Below are 17,079 nucleotides of genomic sequence, written 5' to 3'. Positions count from 1 at the left end.
TTTTACTTCTTCATTTTGAAGATAGCGAAGCAGGAGTGCGGACTGCTATTAAAGAAATTCATATATATTTCAACGTAGCTTAAGCTTTGTATCTTAAGTAAGTAATTTTATAATTTATTTGTTTTAATCAGTCTTGTAAAGCATTCGAATACAAGTATTTGAATACGTGTATTAAAATACTTTTTGAAGTATTTTTTGGTACCTATTCTAAATACAATGTTTTTAATGTATTTTTTAAACATTCTGAATACTTTTTAAGAGTATTTTTAACATAATATAAATACTTGTATTTAAATACCACAAAATTCACATTATTAATTATTTTTCATAACAATTTGGCATCAATAAAAATATTATTGTTTTCGTTGAAATAATATTAAATCGGCTTGATCTGTAAGTCTTAACTACAAGACTGGTTTTAATTTTACGGTAAATTTGATATTTCTGGTATCTTATGTAGTCATAATAAATATATAGATGTTCACATATAAATATATAATTATATAAATAATCGATATTTAGCAATCAGTAAAATAATTTCGTTATTTTTAGTTATTTATCCAATCTACTATGGACAGTCACGATCGCGATAAATTTCGTTCCTATCCCTCTGGGCACCAAAAAAGAATTAAAAAACAAAAAAAAGAAGAATTTATAAAAAAACAACGAGGGTCAATGTCGCGATTTCTTCAATTACCACAGTCTAGTAGTACTTCTAATTCTAATAATGAACAAATATTAAATAAACAAGACCAATCTAAACCACAGTCCGTCGTAGAAAATGTTTTTAATGTAAATTTAGATATTGCTTTACCACCTTCAAGTGAAAAAAGTGAAAAGCCAATATCGCATAATCTAGATTCAACAACTATTTTAAATGTTGTTAAAGACATAGACTTATCAGACCCTTATAACTGGCCAGATTCTATAAATTCCTACCTAAGAGTTGATTTAGTCAAACTTGGACCAAGAAGAAATATTAACATAAAATATCCTATTAGCTCAATTGATAAAACTGAAAGACAATTTTCTAATAGTTTGTATTCTAGAAAATTATCTAATGGTGAGTTTATTGATCGTCAGTGGCTAGTATATAGTGTTTCGAGTGATCGCGTCTATTGTTTTTGTTGTAAACTTTTTCCAAGTCACGCAACGAATCTACGTATTAGTTCTTTGGCTACTGTTGGTTTAAGGGACTGGAAACATATATCTGAAAGATTGAAAACGCATGAAATTTCTCAAGCTCACATAAAAAGTGCAATTGATTGGTCAGAGTTGAGGCAAAGATTAGGAAAATTAGAGACTATTGATAAAGCCCATCAGATACTCATAGAAAAAGAAAAAAATCATTGGAGAGAAGTCTTAAAGCGTATTATAGCGGCAATACATTTTTTGGCTAAGCATAACGACGCATTTAGAGGTAACACGGACATTCTTTATCAACCTAATAATGGCAAATTTCTAGGTCTGATGGAAATGTTTGCCAAATTTGACCCTTTCATTTTTGAACATTTGAAAAGAATAAGAGATCATAAAACTCATACTCATTACCTAGGGCATGATATACAAAATGAGTTAATTGAGATAATGGCCAGCGAAATAAATAAAAAAATTATTCAAAAAATTAAATCTGCCAAATATTATGCCGTTATTATGGATTGTACGCCAGACATAAGCCGCCAAGAGCAACTTTCTTTAGTTATTAGAATTGTAGACATGAGCTTAGACGATGAATTTACAAATCCTACTATTAAGGAATTCTTTATAGATTTTACAAATATTTGTTCTTCTACTGGGTTAAATCTTTCGAATGTACTTTTAAAAAAATTAAAAGATTATGATATTGATATAGCTGACTGCCGTGGACAGGGTTACGATAACGGTGCCAATATGGTTGGTCAATATCAAGGTGTCCAAAGTAGAATTTTAAATCAGAACCCTCGAGCTTTGTTTATGCCTTGTTGGGCACATAGCCTCAATCTAGTTCTAAAAGATACGGCTAAAACCTCTGCACGAGCTATGCACTTTTTTGGGACTATAGAAAGAATATTTACTATATTTTCAGCATCGACTGCTCGATGGGGTATTTTTAAAAAACATTGCCATCAATGGACTGTTAAAAAGTGGTCAGAAACCAGGTGGGAAAGTCGCCACTCAAGTGTTAAAGCGATTAGGTTTCAGGTTAAGGAAATCATAGATGCTTTAGATGAAATTAATGAAACAACTAATGATTCCATGATATCGAGTGAAACGAATTCATTAACTGCAGAAATGTGTACTTACAATTTTTTAATTAGTTTGTGTATTTGGTACAGCGTTTTGAATGAAGTAAATATTGTTAGCAAATCACTTCAAAATCCACAAACTAATTTAAATACATCTACAAAGTTACTTAAAGCTCTCCAAATATTCTTGACCGAGTACAGAAATAATGGTTTTAATGCGGCCAAAAGAGAAGCATGTGATTTAGCAAACAAGTTAAAAATTGAACCAGTCTTTAAAATACAACGATTACGAAAAAAAAAAACAAATGTTTGGATACGAAGGAGCCGATGACGTCATACAAAACACAGAAGATGAATTTAAATGTAATTACTTCTTAGTTATAGTGGATGGTGCAATAAGTGCAATAACAAAGCGATTCGATCAAATAAATACATTTAATGACGTTTTTGGATTTTTGTATGATGTTGAAAAACTTTGTTATGTCCCTGATTTAGAAATTTTAAATTGCTGCAAAGATTTGGAAATACGTTTATCAGATAATGACAAAAAAGATTTAAATGGTTATGATTTATACGAAGAAATATTAATTTTCCGCCATTTAATTGATAAAAATACTACACCACTTCAAGTACTTTCTGAAATAAAAAAAACGAACGCATTTCCCAACTTAAATATTGCCTTACGAATTATGTTGACAATTCCGCTTACATCAGCTGGAGCAGAGAGAACATTCTCAAAATTAAAACTTATAAAAACTTATTTACGAAGTACCATGTCACAACAAAGACTTACTGGACTTGCTACAATTTCTATAGAAAAAGAACTTTCAGAACAACTAAATTATGAAGATATAATAAATGATTTTGCATCTAAAAAAGCTAGAAAAATTAAAGAATTATAACTGACAACATTTTACTTTAACAATTTATTATGTATTTAATATAAAAAAAAATATTGTTAATTGTTCAGCACACTCATTTTTTTTAAACTTCGTTTATAAGTTATTTATAAGTTATTACTTATCTACTAGTATTTTAACCTTACTTATTAGTTTATTTTGTATGCAAATAATAATATGATTATACATTTATCATTGATTGTTTTGATTTTCTTTACATACCTACTTAATGTAAAATAATTGTTGGTTTTAAAATCGATGGACAAAATTATCTTTTGAATTAAATCTATAATTAATTTGGAATGGGGATGTAATGTATAAGATACGAATGAGGGCCCTGCATTTTTTACTTGCCCCGGGCCCCGCAAAACCTAGCGCCGGCACTGCTCATAATTACACTAATAGATAGAGTGTGACCAAATAGTTACGGGTCGGTGTATTGGATGATGCACAATATTATAATACCAAGGATCTACCAACCATATTAAAACAATAGGTATCTACAGAAATCATTGATTACAATTTACGTTAACATGGTATTATAATATTATAATAAGTTTTTTTTTTTATTTACTGACATAAATTAATAGTTTAAGGACTCTTAGGGTCAAAACAATATCATACATAAAACATTCAATGTAGTTGACGATTATTAATATTTATAATATTATGCATTTTGCACCTATCCATTTTATTATTATTGTAATATTATTACGCATAGGTACTATATTAGTATATTATGAGAAAAGTAGGCTAATCGGACCATAGTTATTTTGTATTTTGTAGTGCCCAATTAGGCATTGTATACTACAAAATAATATTTTTATTTCCTAAACCTACAATAGGTATACATTGTTTTTTTACTGAATAGTCACACATTGTATAAATTTGTGTCTAGGCTCATTTCATAGATTATTTTGTTTCATTTGGACAATCATGAATTCGAACAACATAGAGCCTCCATTATTGTCAATTAATGAGGTTCTATCTACTGTACCTAGTCGTATATTTGTTAATATTAGATCGGTACACAATGCTATTTTCCGATGACTATTTCATTAAAAGTTATCCCATATTGATATGGGTAGTATACATTTAAAAAAAAATTAGCACGTGTATATTTTAACTTCTTCACCGTGTGTTCGTCATCGTACGGACCCCGAGTTTATAATATAGCATGTCTAAGATGTTGGTCTTCGTCATCAAGCTTCCTACCCAAACTTCGATGTTTTTTTTATGTTTATTTTACCGACCGACTTAAATTAATAGTTTTTAAGTTTACATAAAATTAATTATAACGTTTAATTAGGTAGGTACGCTGTATGATTTGCTGTCATATATATTTCCACATACCTACATATTATAATAATATATCACTATAAGGAACGCATATATTTGAAGTTCGTGTTCAGACTTTGGTTAAAGCCAAAGAAATACATCCTGAGTATAAAAACATTTGTTTGATGCACATAGTAAGTTTTTTTGAAGTTACAAATTTTGAATTTTTTATTACTGCAGATCATTATATAAATTTATACTGCATTGAGTAAGTACTTATACTACGTATAGTAATTTTTAATGAAATCGAAAAAAAATGTATTAATGGTGCTAGACTGACAGGCCTTGGAAAAAGTTATGAATTAATACCTATTAATATGATGACCTCTTAGGGTCTTATACAATCGTGTATTAACAGTCTTAATTTTTTTTATTTTTAGAATATTTAAATCCACTCTCTTATAACGTAGTTACTATATTATACTGCGCCTTATATTATAACAACTGATACTACGTGAGACCCAAAATATAATATAATATTGTTCATTACAGAATAAATTCCAATAACATTTTATTACATTATGTTGTCTCCGTATACTCCGTCTTACAAACGCGTACAGCATGGCAAATTTGCATTTAGGAACTTATATGCGTACATTTTGCATTGTTGGTTTTAATACTAGCCATACTGTAAATAATATAAATTTATTTAAATGACGCACAAGAATTTAAAAACCTCTAAACGAGAATACCTCTTTCCTCCTATATATATATTCAAGTTTGAAATATTAAAACTAACAACATAAAATGGATTTCACTATAACAATCTACGCATAGGTATTAAATATTTCTATAATACAAATAGGTACTTTTTATATTATTATATATTATTCCGTGTCAGGTATGTAGGTATCTGGTATATGATATATTAATACGAAAATACGAAAAATCATGTGAAATGAAAATAGAAGCCGACTCATCAACTATTACACTTTATTTGTACTATACAAATTACAAAGTATATTTAACTACAATTTTATTTTAACTTTTTAACTTAACTAGTTACTTTTGGCTATTCATTAACTTAACTGTTAACTTACTACATTTGTTTCTTAATTTATGTGAAATTAACGAGTTAATTTTTCATTTTAAGAAGTAAGTTAAGTTAATTTATTTTGTTTTTAATTTTATAATATTTCACTATTTCAGTCTATTTCGTTTTCATGTCAAAAAATATGTATCGTAAATTGTTTAAAGTTAAAAATTTATATCATTCGAGGCTAACTAATATGGAAATACTGTATGAAGTATTAACACTATATCGTACAATTTAGTTTTGGGTTGGAGAAAAATTAAGTACGCTAGTGCTGTATTAACAAATTAACTTTTTTTTAACTTAATAAAAAGTTAACAAAGAGTGGGTATTAACTTTTAACTTAACTGAGTTAACCTATAGTAAAATTAACTTTTAACTTTTAACTTTTTGTTATTGGTGCATATTAACTTAACTTAACTGGGTTAAAAAATATCACTAAATTGCCAAGCCTTGGTTAACTATACCTACAACTGACTGTATTTTGATATTATATGCCGTATACCTGTTGCTGGTATTGAAGACACCGCAAATTGGTTGATGACGACTCATTTGTATTTGTCCCAAGGCTTGCAAACGTTATAATTACGTTATATTTGACAAAAAACTATTGAAATTTGTAATCGTAATTATAACGGAAAGCGATAATCAAAAATGCGATAATCAAAAATAATTAAATACCACAAAATAAAACATAACGATTAACAAAATGTATTATATAATATCATAATTTATAGAATATCATTGACCAAAAGTTAACGCAAAACGAAATATTTTAAAATCTATTTTTTAAAAGGTCTATTGGTTTCATGGAAACATTTATTTCTTGCGAATAATATAAGAATTGATTATAATATTATATTCCGAAACCGGGCCATTACCTACACACATAAGCTATTATTTTTAAATTTAATAGATATTTTAAATAACGTTAAATGCAAGACTTGTTATCGTTTTAGTTCTAAATAACGATAAGCATTAAGCTTGGATAACGTTTTAATTCCGTACAACGATAAACGCAAAACTTGGATAGGTAACGTTTTAATTCAGAATAATAATAAACGCAAAAGTTGAATAGCATTTTAATTGTAAATAACATAAAACGAATATTTTTTTTCAAATGTAAGCCCTGATTTGTTCACAAAATATTTATTGGTCACACAGTCAAAATATTTTTCTGCTTTGTACCTATATTATCTTTACATGGTAGTATATGGTACTGGCAATAACTGCAACATATTTGGAACAAAATGAACGAAAAATACGTAAATTGATAATAATGTCGTTTACTGTGTTTTATGATTAGTCAGCCTACCTAATTGACAAAGCTAGGTTTTACTAGTTAAAACTAGGATTTACCAATCGTACTCGGTAGGTATACGATATATACACGTGGTTTTAATTTGGGTTTATAGGTATACACACGATATAACTGAGAGAATGTAGCTTGAGTAATTTTCATATTTATTTTATAGTTGGTTACGATTATAATAATCTGAAAAAAATATTTGAAAAGTATATAATTATTATGTATAGGTATAATTACATAAAGTTGATAAAACAATAAATTATTATGAAACCATATTCAACAGAGATGTGAGTCTAATTACTAAATCAAATATATATGATTAACTAAATTCTTTGCAATACAGATATCACATAGAAAATAATTAAGAACATATTATAACATAAAATTTAATTTTTACATATAATATAATATAATACCTATATTTTTGATTGATTATGTATTTGATTTAGCTCATTGGCATGGTTCATGCGGTGTTTTAGACGACTCTTAAACTTATATTTTGAAATATGATTTGTAGGACAATGTCATTTAAAGTGAAAATGTATCTTTTACTTTCCTTGAACTTCTTTAGCCATTAACCAAATTTTGAATCCGAATCTGAATTTTGACATTATTTAATTTTATTTTAATAATATTATGTAGTATAATATCGCAATATAATATTTCAATTATTATTTTTTAGTCCGCCCACCATTTAAAAATGCATTTACAATTGTGTAAAATATAATAATATAATTTTCAATTTCACGATAGGGCTATTATTATTAATTATAATATAATACTGTTCATCTGTCCTAAATCAATCCGACATTTCTTCTGTTTCGCTTACGGACGCCAAATTTTTTACACATCCGTCGACCAATGTTAGGTATAAGTATATACCTACTTATAGGTACGTACTTTCATAATAATACACCGTATAGTATCATCGTACCTAGGCGGGGGATTTCAATACAACTGTAGGCCACGTATTCCTCCCAGGGTTGTGATGGTTTTTTTCCGTATCATCGAGTACCGAGGAGACAACCGATAGGGTTGTTACGTTTAGAACATTTGTTTAAAAAATTTTTTTTCATTGATTTAAACAAATAAAACATAATATATTTAAAACAGTATAAAATCCATGTGATTAATGTGTTTTTTTCGGTTTATTATTAATAATAAATATCCTTCAGAAAAAACGTTAAAGTATTAAATAATTATATCTATTAAATACCATCCATCATTTCAGTTTTTTTTTTTTAATTTTATTGAAAAATTACCAAATCTATAATATCTTTACTTTATAATTAATATTATGATTTCCACATAAAACATCTATTCAGAAATATTTAAAATACATTTCAAATACTTTTAAGATTTACAATAAGAAATAAGTAAACAGTGAAAAATATATCAGTACACGGCATATTGACATATATACTTAAGTAAATAACATATTAAATTAAAATTAAAATTAAGTTATTTAAACAATTTTACTCAAACAATTTGTTTGGTTAAAAACAAGGCTGGGCATTAACGGGTTAAAAAGTTAATTTTAATTTAATTTTTTACTTTTGTACATAAGAATTTTAATAAAGTTAATAAATAATTAATGCTGCAAATTTAATCTCGCATGTTTTGTATTTTTTTTCTTGCGTATTTTAATTTTTTTATTCCATTTTTGCGTGCATCTTTTACAATTTAAAATGCATATAAATCCGGTCTTTATATACTATAATTTGTTTTTAAAACATTTAAAACTGTTTTAAAGTTAATTTATCATTGGTCAATGACCAGAAATAGTATAATTCATTCATATTTAGTAATGATTAGATATTAATAATTAATATAATGAGGTATGCTTTGTATTTATACTATATCAGCAAAAAATTATATTTGTATATTAACATCACAATCACAATATATTTAGAGATAGTATTAACTATCACGTATATTATTATAAATGTAAATATTATTTATAAAAATGCTCGTGCTGTACGTAGGTACTTACCTATTTTGTTTTGTAGTTAACTTCAGTTAGTAGGTATTTTATGTATCTGTAGATACGGTATATTATATTCCGTGGTCTATTAAAATATGTCTATGTCTATTAAATAATGTGTATTGCATAATAACAGTCACTAGTCAGGGTCAGTTGTATCTTGTATCTTGTTTCTCGATACAATTATAATATGAAGTATCGATTACCTTGTATCGCAATACACAGTGTCAGCCCGGTACTTACTTAAAAGGCCCCGGATGCATTTATACAGAAGATCCATTAAAAATGTTATTTTAAAAAATAATAAAAAGTATATACAATGTTTGTATTTTGTATATGTTATCCAGAGATTCTAAGAATTAATGTCGTACAATGAAAATGTTACATCACAGAATAGATGAAATAGATTTCATCTATTCTGTGGTTATATGGTGTGATATCTATTATGCAACCCTATACTTAAAAGTGAATATTTTGGAAATAATATAAGGCAAGTTTAGGTAATTATAATATATAGACTAGTGGATATGGTTAAAATGAAAAGTAAGGATGTATAAGCATATTTGTGTTTAATTCAAATATAATAAAATAAATGTTGTATTATGTCTAACATGAAATGTACAGTATCAACGGTCAAGTCGAAATATGATAGTTTTATTTTTGCATTGAGTGGTCAAACTATACTCGAAGACGACGTCTAAGACACTCAGAGTCGATATACTTTATTCTCCTTAGTCAGTATACCTACTAGTTACATACATTTATAATATCGTGTGACATAAATATATAATTTTGTGTATGTTGTTGGGTAATCCTCTGAGCTGAATAAAATATATGTAGATCTACCTATTTTAATTGAGATATTTTTCTATATGCGTGTTCAAGCGTAGGTTCTATGCCAGTGACAAGTGTGCCGCGGTTAAATATGGGTTGGGATTAGGGTGCCGCGAGGGAAAAAGGTTGGGAAGCGCTGTACTATGGTCTCGTCCAAAGAAATTTAACTATCGAGATGATTATTAGACATAACAATTTTGTAGTAGTAGGTATAACCAATTGATGAGCTATGTTGTACTTTTGAAAATACTTATTAGGGTGGATGTATTAGAGTGTTTAAATGCATCTATGTAAATTCGACTTAGTATTTTGTAAGTATGTCTTTTATGTGTGAGTGTGTCTACATGTAATAATGTATATTCTTTAACTAAGTATCTTATATTGATATGTAAGCTGTATAACAAGATTAGATATGTGTGGTGGTATATATAATATGAAAGTATCTTATTTATGTATGAATACTGCATATATGTACCATGTATAGGAATAAATGATCATATATATAATACAATATGTAAGTTTTATAGTATGTTTAGGTGTTTGTTATAATGAATGTAATAATACTTTTTAAAATGTTTTGTTACACGGTAGAGCATATAGAAATGCCCCCTTAAACTGAAGAAATTTCCCTATATTATACAAATATAGACTACTTGTGTATGTATATCATATGTAAGTATATAAATATGTATGAACTAGCCTATGTGTATATGAGTGAGGAATGTGTGAATGCAAATAAATATCTCTATATTTTTACGTGTATATTTTGAAAAATAAAAATTGTTACAAGTTTATGTATATGTGTGTGTTTGATATACACTCTGGTGTACAACGTTTGATTTAGCGATTAGTTTTTTCGTATGTAATTATATAATAAGAAAACTGTATACTATTTTTGTATGTATGTATGTGTGTGTGGTGGGTATCCGACGTTATCTATAAAGGCTGTAGAAATATTCGACCGCTAGTACTCAGCGGCGCCGGGACATAATACATTTTATAATTAACGGTAACAATATGTACATAGCGAGACATGTGTCGAACGTGATAACGATACCAGTGACGGTAATAATATGCCGCAAATCTGTCTACGACGGTCAAGACTGTTATCTGATAACTGGGGGGATAACAAAATATTGTATCACCGTTCAAATATTTTAATTTATATTATTATTATCTGCATATAACTTACAATGCCCGCTAGCTTAAGCTATCACCGTATAGCCGACAGTTGCTTACAGACGGTTACACTGGCTAGAAGTGTCTTATTCACGTTTAAACGTTAACAGTTAGAACACGCTTTATTTACGATTTAAAACATTTTCATACGCTTCATTTGCAATGAATTTATTAAAACTTACCGCCGATTCCCGATCACTAGTAGGTTTAGTACACAAGAAATCGGATCCTGAATATCCTCAGTATACAAGCTTTTTATCGAGGCTGAAAACATTCGATTCACACTCACCTCGGTCGTGTCAAGATAAATATTCGCTGGCCGAATGCGGATTCACTTATTCCGGAACGGGCGACTTGGTTCAATGTCTGCGGTTTATTGTTGGGGCAATGGGAGGAAAATGATGAAGTGTGGCAGCAACACGCCATGCACAACCCCAAATGTGTATTCGTATTATTATATAAAGGCATGGAATTTATTGAAAATGTAAAAAAAAACTTAATAACAAGCGTAGTAATAATGACGGCCTTCGAGACTGTAGATGTAAATCAGAACCGTATGATGTTGGTAATAATCGTGATAATAGTAATAGTCGAGCCCATTTATGTAAATCTGAATCGTACGATTTTGTCGGGTGATCTTTAGCACCACCCATGTTCATTATAACACAATAACCTATTTTATATATGTATATATGATATTTGTATTGAATAAACAACAAATTATATTAAACAATTAAATCGTGTTAATATTTTACTTGGTATCCTGCTTGTATGTATGTACGTATGTATATATGATACAATTCGAAAAACCGCGTCCACCCGATTATCGGATAGATGGCGCCACCGTCAGTGATATACGGGTCGAGCGGACGTCGGCCGATGAGTCCGTCCGCGTGACGGACAGAGCGCACCACGGACGGGGCGGCCGCCGCGCGGTGAGCGTCTGATGAGCTTGCGGTGTGGTTTGTGTCGGGGTGAGGCGGGGGGTTATCCACCGCGATCAACGTTATCGAGATATGGGCGGGGTGGGGTGGTGATGATGTATATTATGGTAGGAGGTGAGGCGGGGGGCTATTCACTGTGATCGACGTTACCGAGATATGGGCGGGGTGGGGTGGTGATGATGTATGTGATGGTAGGAGGTGAGGCGGAGGGCTATTCACCGCGATCAGCGTTACCGAGATATGGGCGGGGTGGGGTGGTGATGATGTATGTGATGGTAGGAGGTGTGGCGGGGGGTTATCAAGCGTGGCCAACGTTGCCGTGGTATGGTTTGGAGGTGAGGCGGGGGGTTATCAAACGCGATCAAGCGCGATCAAGTGCGATCAAGCGCGATCAAGCGCAGTATAGGTGTTGGGGGTGGTGAAGCGGGGGGTCATAGGAATCGGCTATTTCACCCTACTATCAGTTAATTAGTACACGGCATATTGGCATATATACTTAAGTAAATAACATATTAAATTAAAATTAAGTTATTTAAACAATTTTACTCAAACAATTTATTTGGTTAAAAGCAAGGCTGGGCATTAACGGGTTAAAAAGTTAATTTTATTTTAACTTTTTAACTTAACTAGTTACTTTTGGCTTTTCATTAACTTAACTGTTAACTTACTAAATGTCTTTCTTAATTTACATGAGATTAATGGGTTAATTTTTCATTTTAAGAAGTAAGTTAAGTTAATTTATTTTGTTTTTAATTTTATAATATTTCATTATTTTGGTCTATTTAGATTTCATGTTAAATAATATGTATCAGATATTCTTCGTAGTTTAAAATTTATATCATTCGAATCTAACTTATATGGAAATACTGTATGAAGTATAAACACTATATCGTCTATATCCTGTAATTTAGTTTTTGGTTGGAAAGAAATTAAGTACGCTAGTAACTTAATAAAAAGTTAACAAAAAGTGTGTATTAACTTATAACTTAACTGAGTTAACCTATAGTTAAGTTAACTTTTAACTTTTTGTTATTGGTGCATATTAATTTAATTTACTGAGTTAAAAAAAATCATTAACTTTCCCAGCCTTGGTTTACAGCATCATATTTTAAACAGAAAAAAAACAGTTTAAAACCAAAAATACAGTTTTTGGTCTATGATTCTTCTGATTTACTCAGATTCCTCTGCAGTTTCGTGAATTTACGATTACCTATATAATTACACGATGGTTCCTGTAATTACCAACCATATATTCAACCGTTGTACTTAATATATTGAAGCCACGTAAAACCCCGCGTCCGACTATCATCGCGATATAATATATTATGATCCAATGTTTGCATGTATCAGCTGACTAATATAGTACATATAAGTTATAGGTATATAATATGTTACATATTTTGTAGATTACCTAGATGGCTAGATCTATGTCGTCGGGCAAACGCATCAAAAATAAGTACATCTCACTGCGTGTTTTTGATTGATTACATAAAGATTGGATCGTAATCGTCTATGATGGTTCAAGCCGTGCTGGTCATATTATTATGGGTTTTAATCGACTTCCCGAAATCGTTCATACACGGAAACTAGTGATTACGGTTTCGTGGACGAGTGCAACTCCGCAGTGAAAACGAATGTATAGTAACATATTTATAGGTAGAATGAACTTCGCAAGGACGACACGATATAATAATATATTATATTATATAATTGATTAAAGTGTAATATTGAATTTTGAATTTTGAATTGAAATATAGAATATAATTGTTGAAAGAAGTTAATTGATATATATTGAAGAAAATAGATTTTGAATTGAAAGGCAGTAATTACACGTAGTATAAATGTATAATACGACCAACAGTGTGTGAAGAAAAAATTGTATCATCGTCGGTACTTATAGTCTCCAACTGAGAAAAAATTTGTAATATTTATGTTATATAAATACATACTTATTTCAAGTTTACTTAAAACGTAAAAGAATGATTTTATAAATAACGTAAATGTAACATTACATGAACTACAAATGTCCTTGAAAATTAACTAGCTAACAACCCACACAACATACATATATTTATTTTGTGTACAATAAATATTTGATAAAAAATCTTGATGAATAATAAATATTTAATTTTTATTGATTAAAAATTTTTAAATATTTTATCAATATTTAATAAACTACGTTTGAACCATTTGGAGTTTTGCGATAAATATTTCTAAACAAATATTTAATTGTTATTATCGACTAATGTTCATTTAAAATTAAAAATTAAACAATTAATAGAGATTTATTTATAATCAACAATAACTATATTATTCCAAATTAATAAAAATAAAAAAATAATTTTCTTGAAGCTACTATACTTTTATTATTAAAATCTAAAATTTTAACTATATCATATAAATTATCTACATGGTCAAATATATAATAGGCAAAATATTAGGTAAAATAAAATGAAGTCATTTAACACATTTTATGTATGTGAAACTATTTATTTTCATACAAATATTAGTATAACTAGGTATATTGTTATTATGTATAGTACATAATAATATAAATAGGTATTATGATATAAATAAACATAATATATTATAATATATCATTTACCTTTTTTTAAGTCATATGAATCATTATAAATAATATATATATATTAATTTGAATTATATAAAACAAAATATTATTAACTTTAATCATAGCAAGCTTGTGCGAATTTTATTACATTATACATTACATATCAAAACAAAAAAAAATTTCAACTATTAAAAAAGCAAATTTAAAATATTTTTAAATTTATCACAGCTTGTGAGAATGTGTAATACTACATAAACAATATATATATACTTGTATATTAATTTAAATTATACAAACAAAATAGTTTTAAATTTAATCATAGCTTATGAGAATCTTATTACATAAATAACACATACATATTGTATATAATATATATTATTATATATTATTTATAATATTATAGGTATAAAACAAAATATTTTAAAATTTAATCACATCTTGTGAGAATATGTTACTACCTAAATAATATATAATATGTTATATTAATTTAAATTATATAAAATAAAATATTTTTAAATTTTATCACAGCTTGTGAGAATTTTATTACCTTATAATATATAATATATTAAGTAGATATATATCAAAACAAAAAAAAAAATTTAATTCTTCAACTATTAAAAAAAGCAATTTAAGAAGAGAAATTATTCTTATCAGAAATTCTTTTTAAATTAAACGGGGCTTGAGCGAGAACATATTTGATGATATCCTCCATTTCATTTTGAGATGAATGTTTAAATTTATTTTGCTTCTTAACAGCATCTAAAAAATATTTAAAATGAATAATTATTATGGGTACCAAATATATTTAGGATGTTTGGGTATTTTAGCTCTATAAAGCTGAAAAATCTCATTATTTCTGATTATAATAATATTAATAACTATATTATATAATAGTAATACAATTATATCATACCGAAAATCACAGAAGTACAACCCAGACTGCAAAATTTTTTTTTGCCTTTTTTACCGGTGTATGAGAAATCTTTTAATAATTCGTCTTTAAATAATTTTCCCATCACCCGTTTGACCATTGCCTTGACATGTTTACCGCCGATGTATGAAAGTTCATTTACCTAAAAAATTAGTATACATACAAATAAAAGGAACATTTTCTTTATACATAGTACATTAGTACTAAATACATTAAAATACCGGTTACCCAACAGCATATTATATAATTTCTTACCAACTGAGTACGGAATTCCTTACTGCCAGAAATTTTTTCTTCAAAGATTTCAAGATCAATTATATTGTCAAGAGGTATATTGAAATCTTTATCAATTAAAGAAGATGATTCATTGTTGTTAATATAGGAAATGTCATATGATGGAATATTTTCAAGTCTAGTTTCTATTATCTCCAGTCTTTGGGCCATATCTCTTTGGTTATTTACTGCTCGCTTTAATTCAAATTTTAAAAATGAAAGCCTATGAAGCACTTCATTTTCAAATTCTGTAGTTCCTGATCAAAATAAAAAAAATATTATCAATTTACATATTTTTAATATTTTTAATATATTGTTAGGTATTATTTTGCATATACAAATATATTTATTATTAGTGATAAAAATGAATTAATATTGAAAAATACTACAATGTAGCAGGTGTATATTATATATCAGGTTATATATATAATTATATATTTGTTATAGTATCCCATAAATATTAATTAATTTAATAATTATAATTAACATATTGCATAAAATATATAAGATTACCATAACTTTAATTGTGCACAATAATTATATTAATAATATAAATAATTTAATATATTAAATACAATAAAATAAAAATCCAGTTTAAAATGCTTATTTTAGTATAGTTTTGTAAATTGTTGTACAGAACCCTATAGATATTCAAAATGTAGAGTAATAATAAATGTAAGTTTTAATTTACTTTAACCAAATTTATATGGTATATATTATATAATTATATATTATCATAATTCATAGCAAAAATCAAGTAATGGGAGCTTTGGTGATTGTATAAGAAATAAAACTATAGTTACCTATATGAAAGTTTCATTTCAATATAACTATATCCTATATTTGACACAATAATATGCATTAACTAAAATAAATGGTTAACTATTATATATTATTATGTGCAGTTAAAGTATTAAGTAATAATGAAATGGATGTTTTACAATTAATATTATTTTATTTATTACACTAACCCTTTGAAACTGATACAGAATTAGAAATTTCTGGAGTTCTGGTTGATTGTAATTGATTGCTGGCATATTGAGGTGTCTCGGCTAGGTGTCTCTGCATAACTTCTGAGCTTCCATTATCAGCTATTATAATATCGTATTAGAAATATTAACTTTTTTCATTGTTTATATATATAGGTAGTTAAAATAAAATTGCATGAAGAAATTACCAATTTCAAGATCAGTTGATTTTACCTCATTATTGATAGTTTCAATACCTTTATTATTTAAGTTTTTATCAAGATAATCATGTTCAAGATTTGTCTGATCAACTATATAAAAAATATATATATAAAATGAGATATTTTTGCTATAACTACAGGCTAAAATTCTTACCATAGAAAAATTATAGAAGCTACAACCACTTAATGTAAAAAAAAAAACAATGACAATAATATATATATTATCAATAGATAAAACAATATTTGATTTGCCTGCCCATCATACTACTATACAAATTATATATGAAATTATTTTAAAACATTTACCCATATAATTTTTGTTCTTGGAGGTATCATGAATAGATGTATTATTATCAGTAAAAGATAATTGTT

At 27.6% G+C, this 17,079-nt stretch overlaps 2 protein-coding genes and 1 pseudogene across 2 annotated transcripts; 2 read left to right on the top strand and 1 right to left on the bottom strand.

The window, feature by feature from the left end:
- Window positions 1-675: 675 nt before the first annotated feature.
- Window positions 676-3,127, top strand: LOC132935301 (zinc finger MYM-type protein 1-like). The gene is made up of 2 exons (XM_061001798.1): window positions 676-2,461; window positions 2,604-3,127. The coding sequence occupies exons 1-2, from the start codon at window positions 676-678 to the stop codon at window positions 3,125-3,127; spliced, it is 2,310 nt and encodes a 769-aa protein (XP_060857781.1).
- A 7,836-nt stretch (window positions 3,128-10,963) lies between these two features.
- Window positions 10,964-11,437, top strand: LOC132933687 (death-associated inhibitor of apoptosis 1-like; annotated as a pseudogene).
- Window positions 11,438-14,942: 3,505 nt separating this feature from the next.
- LOC132937473 (uncharacterized) lies at window positions 14,943-16,711 on the bottom strand. The gene is made up of 5 exons (XM_061004301.1): window positions 16,696-16,711; window positions 16,490-16,609; window positions 15,501-15,775; window positions 15,228-15,387; window positions 14,943-15,073 (listed from the first exon to the last, which is right to left on the bottom strand). Exons 2-5 carry the CDS (start codon window positions 16,584-16,586, stop codon window positions 14,943-14,945), a joined length of 663 nt encoding a protein of 220 aa, XP_060860284.1. The 5' UTR covers window positions 16,587-16,609; window positions 16,696-16,711.
- Between the last annotated feature and the right edge of the window lie 368 nt (window positions 16,712-17,079).

This window comes from Metopolophium dirhodum, chromosome 1, assembly GCF_019925205.1.
Source record: "Metopolophium dirhodum isolate CAU chromosome 1, ASM1992520v1, whole genome shotgun sequence".
Classification (NCBI taxonomy): domain Eukaryota; kingdom Metazoa; phylum Arthropoda; class Insecta; order Hemiptera; family Aphididae; genus Metopolophium; species Metopolophium dirhodum.
Note: the sequence above shows the minus strand (reverse complement) of the source record. Positions and strands in the feature narration are given on the sequence as shown.